Source organism: Medicago truncatula, chromosome 8 (assembly GCF_003473485.1).
Source record: "Medicago truncatula cultivar Jemalong A17 chromosome 8, MtrunA17r5.0-ANR, whole genome shotgun sequence".
NCBI classification, from domain to species: domain Eukaryota; kingdom Viridiplantae; phylum Streptophyta; class Magnoliopsida; order Fabales; family Fabaceae; genus Medicago; species Medicago truncatula.
Window position 1 is genome coordinate 47052044 of NC_053049.1, and position 8771 is coordinate 47060814.

The window sequence follows — 8771 nt, forward strand, 5'->3', positions numbered from 1 at the left end:
AATCAATGGGATCTTCATCATCTTCTTCATCCATGGAATCTGAAACTATTTATGGGAATTTAGAAGCTTCATCCCCTTCAGTATCAGTAAAAACCTCAGAATCTATAGAGTCTTCTACTACTTCTGAAAATGTTTTTGTGTCTTTGGAAATTTTCATGGTTAAAAAATGTACATTAACATTATCATAGTTAGATACAGGTTTATAAAGAGTCTGAGTAACAATTTGTGGAGAGAGTCAATAGTTAAGTTCAATGTCAAATTTAATTAATGTGGATTATATTCACTATTCATGGGAACCGTGTGAATATATTGATTATGAGAACCTTGAATAAAAAGTTTTGGAAAAAGAGAATGGACAAGGGCAAATTAGAAAGAACATGAATAATTTTACATTGATATTGCAAAACGACTTATAATTTAGGACAAATGTTTTTTCCAAAGCGACTTATATTGTGGGACGGAGGGAGTACTTGTTAGGCACAAATTGATTCAACTTGTTAGGCACAGATTGATTCAGTGAGTAACGAAATTTCAAAAACCATGAAAATCCCTAGTCTAATAGGAGAAAATAAATTGCAGCAATCATCAATTCACAAAGCTGTCTGGGTGAAGTATGACGGCAATGATTTTTTTAGTTGGAAAATCCTTGTTGAGTTGATGTTGATGAACATGTACATGTGGGCACTGTTCCTGCTACCGTTACCAAGTGTTTCGATTAACACTTAGTTATTGTAAAACTTTGTTTGGGTATCAGGTTCCGTATGGATGGATATATTCATCGTATTATAGTTGCGGATTGAATATTATTTGGTGTACTAGATTGCAAGTTTGGAGGGGAGAGAAGGGTGGAACATTATTTTGAGAGTATTATAATAATATATAATTTATATATCCCTCTTTTTAATATAATTTTCGAGTTAAGAGGATTTTGTGTTATGAAGAAAAATAAACCCCCTATTAAAGTGATGTACAATCCTTTCTTTCATTTCCCTTTCCTTCTCCCTTTTATCAAAAGTTCCCGCTCTCCTTTAAACTTATGGTATGTTTGGAAGAGTTTTTTTGGAGGGGAGAATTTTGAAAGGTCAAGTCCATATCTTGAAATGTATTTGATATTTTTGAAGTTATAATATGATAAATAATCATAAAATACTTCAATTATATTTAATTTATTTTAAAAAATATTTTATAGTATCCGTAATTTAATCAAGAGAGTTTCAATAGCGTCCCAATGATTATAACATGTAGCAGTAACATGTCCATAAACGTGTTTTATGGTCATCCACTTTTTCATACATATGCAACACCTTATAAATCACGTGCAAAAATATGATTAATTCAATGTCTTAGATGGTTAGTTCAATTCATGGTAAAAATAGGTTAGACTCAGAGTTACACACGTTCTACTAAGGAGCCATCGGTGGGAGATTGGCTGGCAGCATTTTCTACTCCTAGCTTATATTTGTTGTGTCGTGTGGGAATTGGGATGTGGCAACTCTAATTTCTCGTGTTTTTTGGTTTAACCGTTTTAATTTAGTTGGAGTACGAAATTTGTAGAATCTAACAAATGATTGTTTCAATCAGAGATCAAAATCGACATACTTATAATTTTCAACTTAATATATAATTATAGATTTTAATGTCTAAGACCCTCCTATTAAAAATAATCTTAGATAAAAAAGATTTCAATAATTTAAAGTTGGGGTACAAAATATCTAACAAATAACTGTTTCAATAAGAGATCAAACTCGACATACTTATAATTTTCAACTTAATATATAGTTATAGATTCCGATAAAGTCAATAAAGACCATTCTTTATGAAAAACAATATTGTAATATATGTATAACAAGTCAAATGACACTTTACAAAGCATACCAAAGTTGACAATTTCCATATGGCTTAGTGATGTTCTGGAAGTGGAACAATTTCCATATTTAAAAATTTACATCCTTAATTAAAAGAAGGGAAGAAAAAAAAAAGGCAGGGGTAATTATTACGTTTCTATATATTTTAAGGAAAATTATAAAAATGGCGTCTAGAGCAAATCTTTGAGACCAAAGTGAAGAGATCAATCCAAACCAAAACACAAGAAAGTGGTTTATCTTGGTAAGATTCTGTAAGGGAAATTAATATTATTTTTAAGTTTTAACAAGTTATCTGTGTGACGGACTTTGGTTATATAGACTTTAATGTATCTTATTTTATTAGTCAATTCCATCAACATCATCTTATCTCCAATACACAACAACCCCTATGATCTTGTCTGTTGTTGAAGTGGTATTAATAATTCATTTCTAACAAAATATTTTCTTTTCAAAGCCAAAACCTGTTGGCACGGAACCAACAGTCTTCCCTCAACCCGGGGGATGCCACCAACTTGTTTCTTTGAGTTTACCTCCCTTTGATGGTGACTCCTTACTGTTAAGAGTTAAGACTGCATGTTTCCATACAAAAAAAATCCTTACAGAGTTTGTTAGAAATTGACTTTTAATTTTTATAAATGTCTATGTATATTGTCTACAGAGGATAGGAATAGGAATAGGAATAGGAATAGCAATAGGATGAGTGATAAGGTCTGTGAGACCTAAAAGTTTATTTATGAGACAGGATCTCATTATAGATCATGCATGTTCCTAAGGCACGAGTATTTATGAACATTAACTTATACTTTGAATAGACCAAATTAATAATGTTTGAACACAAATATAAAAAGATTCTTCTCAAAATAATCAATCATCTTTTTTATCAATTTCATCCTTATTATTAAAAAAAACACTTCTTTATGTGTGTGATCAAACACTTTTTCTTTGATCCTGTGACTATGTTATAATTTCTCGGTTTTAAAAGCTTAACAAATATTTTTATATTTTTATTTATTTAAAATTTACATAAGATGATATGAAGTTAGATTTGACATGACCACTAGATAGAAGGTAATTTTAAGGTGTTTGCAAGCAACACATGCTTAGGATTTTCTTCTAGCTATCTCGAATGGTGGGTTAGGTCAGCATATATCATAAGTGGAGTATCATACTATTATTCGATATCGTCTTATGATTCCATTATTTCTTATTGATGAGGTGCGCCTCGTTTGTCGTAAGATGTTGAATATTTTTGGAGAGCATGTAGTTCATTGTAAGAAGTTTCTTGGCTTTAAGTACATACATGACTTCGTTAGGGATGTTCTTTTTGATATATTCAGGCGGGAGGAAGTATCGGTGAAGAAGGAGACCCCTATGAACTTCTTGACTTACTCACTATATAGAAGATTGACACTTACGTATGTAGATGTTATGGTGTACAGATGGGTAGGAGGAAAACAAACATGTGTGGACTTGACTGGAGTTTCATCAAACGTGAGATTAATGGTCAGAGCTTTTATGGTAAGACATGCAGCCATAAAAGTTGCGTCAAACAAAATGGTCAAATTTGAGAAAACGTGTTTTGACAATCAAAATGCTTTTAAATCATTTGCCTTTGACACTTTTGGCTTCCTAACATAGAGTTTAAAAGTTATGCACAACAATGTCATAACTCCTCGGTCCATGAATATTGTGTTTACGATAAATTATTTTTCCATCCAAAAAAACCTAGTGGCGCATCTTGTTGTCTTCTAACTTTCTATTCATGAGTAATTAATTCTATATATATATATATATATGTGTGTGTGTGTGTGTGGATGGCTTGAAAACATGGCCCTAAGGCTCTTTATAGAGGGAAAAAAACTCGAATCTTGTTTTAAAAAGCATTTTTTTTTAGAGAATAAAAGTATATATTTACAATTAATTTACTTTTAATTTTAAGAGATATATAACAACATAAAAAGAATTCAGAAGTCTTAGCTCAACTGGCAAAATGTCGAAATTGTTTGATCGGATGTCGTGATCGGGGTTCGAACCCCGGTAACTCCACTTATGTGTGTGAGTTTATAATCGCTTTGTCATTTCGTCTATCTAAAAAAAATATATATATATATATATAAAAAGAATTTGAAGAATTTATTCAAGCATTTAGAATCCTCCTATAAAATACTTTTTTTTTAGTCCCTCCATATTAAGGAAACTTTCTTCCTCATTCAACTTGGAGGACTATCCTTCCTTTAATCTTTGTTTAATTAACATAAGTCTACTAATAAGTGCTTAACCTAAGTACTACGTGAGTGCATGGCAAACAAAAGCAAGTGTTTGGTAATATATTCTAAATCATTGTTTCAATCTCCTTTTATTTCAATTAGGGGAATTAAAGAGCTTATCAAGGAAGAAGTTTGCTGAAACGAATAAGCTGGGTCAACAGGAAGTCTTTTTCTCCGGGACAAATTTTCCCATGGATAAGACCAAGTAGATAAAAATGACATATCATTTGTTCATTGTTGTTTATTAAAGTCTCATATTGATGTAATATATATAATATATTGCTTATCAAGAAATGTGGTGGTAATCATAAAAAAAAATGTGGTAGTATTTCTTTATTAATTTATACGCTGTTGCTTCTAGACTAAGAATAATTTTTTAGTGTTGCTTTTCCCCAAAATGAGCAGTTAAAGGTAGCATACATCCAAGATTACCTGAAAAATGCGGCCATAATATACTTTTTTTTTTTTTTTTACAAGGGGAAAGAAACAAAAAGCAGAGAAAACAGAAGAAAAAAAAAAAAGAACAAAGGCTAGTTAGCCCCTAGGGAAGAGAGTTTCTCAAGCATCATCTTTAATCAGCTAAATCATCCCATTAGGAGGTGAGGCATGAATCGTCAACACAAAATTTGAAGCCGCTTGCAACTTTACAAGAAAATTTGCGCATTAATTTCCCTCACGGAGAGTGTGAAAAACAGAAGCCTTGCTGGTAACGATGAGGTCCTTTATGTCTTCAATGAGAGTGGCATAGACATGAAACTTCATGGAAGGGTCGTTGATGAGGCTAACCGAGTGGAGAGAGTTGGAGTAGCACACGAAATCGGATATTCCCATATCTGAAACAAATCACAGACCTTGAAAGATGGCTTGGAGCTCGGCCAAAAGAATGTCAAGCGCGTTGGCAATGTTCCCGGAGAAACCAGAGATAAATAATCCCGCACTCTTAAGGAGGCCGCCGAATTCGGTACGCTGAGGGTTGCCAAGACAACTCCCATCAACATTGAGAATATAACAAGATTGGTTGTCGCAATTCCATTTTACCACGGTGTCAGTGGCGTGAGAAAGAGAGTTATGCAGGAAGGATGTGCGGTTAAAATCAATAGAGTTATGAATGTTGAATGCAAGATGATTAAGAGACCGCTCCTCATTGTTGAGACACATTAAATTGCGGTGACACCAAGCCCACCAAACACTTGCTGAGAAGGTAAAAGATTGAGTACCTGTGAGACCATTTTTAACCAAACATAGGTGCTTGTTTCCGCAAAGAAAGTATCTAAATTGAAAGTGGCGTCAAATCTTGGAGGAGTGAGGACAATCACTAATACAATGAAGAAAGGAATAATCTTGTTGGTTGCAACGGGTACACACGGCTGATTGGGCAATGTTTCTATAAGATAATAGATATAGAGTAGGAGTGGCATCATGACAGGCCAACCAAACAAGGAATTTATATTTTTTCGGGAGGTACAAATTCCAAATCCAAGTCCAAGATTCAAGAGGGTTGGCAGTGGTGTTGGCGGCAGGGTGGGAGAAGAGCCAATCGTAGCCACTTTTAGCAGAATAAACTCAATTTTTGTTGTGAGACCAAACAAAAGTGTCGTCTATAGCATCATTGAAAGTGACATCGGTACCTTTGATGTTGTTTGCAATCTCGGTAGGAAGAGAGGTGTAAAGAATGTTAGTGGTTGTCTAACAAAGGTTAGTTCAAGTAATAAGAATTTAACTTATATCGACAAAGACATAGTTGCAAGGATTTAGAAAACACTCTATGGTCTATAGCATTACTGGTTACATAACACAGCGTGAAGTTATCAACACCATATCTTATTACTAAAGGTAAATTTAAACAATTATTTCCCCCGGAAGTATGAATAATCAAACATGATTTATAGCAGCAAACACTACTGATGCAATTGCGATTGCCAGAACCACGCTGTTTCTCATATTTGTAAACATCTGGATTCTGCCTCGTGACTTGCACATTTACCACCATACCCTATTTCATTTCAGTTTCCATCTCTATCCACCGTTTCAGATGGAGAAAGATTCTTTGTATCATATTTTAGTTTTGATTACATCCATCCATATAGACAAGAAAACAACATTGTTAATTACATTTTGTCAAATACAATACAATATTAACAACATGGATTATAATAGTATCAAAAAACAAATCAAGAGTTCCATTAAAATAAGAATTACTTTTTCAAGATTATAATACAATTAAAACATAAAACATGGCTTAAACCCCAAGAGTTAGCAGAAAGAGTAGAATTGAAACAAATCCATTACTTTAATAAATATATATGCATACATTGCATATATAATTTACATAATTGAAGACATTGATTTTGGATCCTACAATCACAGAACATAAAAAACTTGAAATATCTACATCACCAAGGAGACAATAATACGAAAATAATAGTAATAATAATAGTTCATTATATGCTAACCTATATACAAAAAAAGAAAGCTAAGCTTAGGATAATTTTTTCATTGAATCATCATCATCTTCAAATCAATTACTGGTCGTCTGGATCTTCCAAGAAAACTTTCCAAAAAAAGAGCTTATATACACGTTCTTCCCATCAACCCATCATAACCTTCAAAATAAGATATATTTACATAAAATGCAATCTTGTGAAACCACAGACGACAAACCCAAAATGAAATCATCAACATTCAATCACCCAAGAAAGGGCTCACCAGCTCCGAAACCCACCCAACATCCGGATCCTCAACAACTTCACCCAAACCTGAACCTGAACCCATGCCCGATCCATTAAAAGAGTTCTCTTTGCTCAGTTTCTCAAACATCTTCACCCTTATATCTCTTCCAGATTCCACCCTCTCCATCACAGGCTCTTCTTCACAACTCTGATCCCAAAGATCAAAATGATTAACCCTACCACGACTCGGCACCTGTGTAGGTGTCGATGGTAGGCTACAGAATCCGGGTCGGATCACGGGTCCTCTCGGAGATCCGAATCTAGGAGAACCCATTTGAACATTCCATGAAGAAGGTAATGACTTCATGGTACCAAGTTGTAAGTTTCTCAGAGAAGCCACCATTTCATTCACAGAGCTAGAACCCACAGATCTTCCCAAAGATCGAGTCATCGGAGACATCGGAGGAGACTCCACCGGTGGAGAAACCGAACCAGGAGATGACATGAATTGAAGAGTTTTCACACAGGAAGACTCAAAAGCAAGCCTGAGAGGAGAACCGTCGTACGAATCAACGGAGGGCACACTGCGGGGACTCTGTTGAGTCGGAGCCCTAAGTTGCTCTGTCGTGTGAGCGAAAAAACAAACTGGCCGGCGACAACTGGTTCCGTCTTTACACGGCTGAGTACGGTAACGCGAAGGATGAAGCCAACACTCGAAAACACCATGAGCAAACTCACACGAATCACCTTTCTTGCAACTTCCTTTACGAAAATCAGGACATGAAGTGCCGGAGTAGTTATACTTTCTCGGGTCACGGCGGCGAGCTTTCTCGCCGGGATGAGAAAAAGGACACTCCGTCCAGTCATGAGACCTGCCACGTGCGCATCGACGAATCTTGAACTCGAACATGCGGAAATGATCGTTAGAATACGAATCCACCGATTCATGAGTCGGAAAAATCTCCGAGTCGGAATCGGAGTCGTTGTTTTCGTTAACATAGTGTTGAAAAGCGCTTAGCGCTTCTTGCATGTAGAACTGAGAATAATCGTCGTTTGATGTTAAAGGTGAAAAGATCTCCGCCGTGGGATTGTTCAACGTTGGCCATGGTGGAACGTGTACGGTTGGATTTGTACGATGAGGTGGTTCCCCTAACATCATGGTGGTGGAGGAAGTTTTGGATATGGATAAATATTTACTTTGCAACTATCTATCCCTCCCTATATAAACAGCAAATTTAACCGTGGTTTGGTTTTAGTAACTGTGGTTCGGTTAAAGTTAGTGGGGGGTTATTTCTACGTTACCGCGATTTTATATTGGGAATGGGAGGTATGGTCACAGACTCATGGGTTGTGTTTAGTAGTGCCACGTAATGAACAGATGTTGAGGTGGTGAAACTGTAAAAGGGTGATTGGTTTGTCACCAACACAAAATGACCCAGCTTTTTTATTTTTTAACGCCCCTAGTCTTCCCACTAAAAGATACTTATAATTATTAGTACGATAAAGATAGATAAATTATTCCCTAAGAATTAGATCAAACACAATAAACGGACATAGTTTTGAGTTTGTTGTACGATAAGTTAGTTTCGGATTTTAAAGCATACTCCTTCCATTCTAAATTGTATGTTACTTTAGAAAAAATATTTGTCCTAAATTGTATGTCACTTTAGAATACCAATGAAACATTAATGTTATTTTTCCTATTATATCCTTAACTATTTATTACTCTTTCTTTTTTCAATTCTTTCATTTATCTTTCTCATTTCATTTATTAAGGATAATTTTGTAAAACAACTCATAATATCTATTTCCCACACAATATTAATTACATTTCTTAATATGTGTAAAATGCTCAAAACGTCATACAATTTGGGACGGAGGGAGTAGTAAAATTGGTTTTTTCTACTACTTTAATCTCAAAAGCAATAAAAAAATTTATCTCTGTTATTTAACACAAGTGATCTCCATCA

At 34.7% G+C, this 8771-nt stretch overlaps 1 protein-coding gene across 1 annotated transcript; it reads right to left on the reverse strand.

Annotated features, from left to right (window-relative positions):
* Positions 1–6385: 6385 nt before the first annotated feature.
* On the reverse strand, positions 6386–8062 carry LOC25502263 (zinc finger CCCH domain-containing protein 49). Its single transcript, XM_013591846.3, has one exon. The coding sequence runs from the start codon at positions 7958–7960 to the stop codon at positions 6815–6817; it is 1146 nt and encodes a 381-aa protein (XP_013447300.1). The 5' UTR covers positions 7961–8062; the 3' UTR covers positions 6386–6814.
* Between the last annotated feature and the right edge of the window lie 709 nt (positions 8063–8771).

What these genes read in the sequence shown, in the direction of transcription:
- LOC25502263 (XM_013591846.3), bottom strand. Translation starts at nt 7,960, where the DNA reads ATGATGTTAGGGGAACCACCTCATCGTACAAATCCAACCGTACACGTT.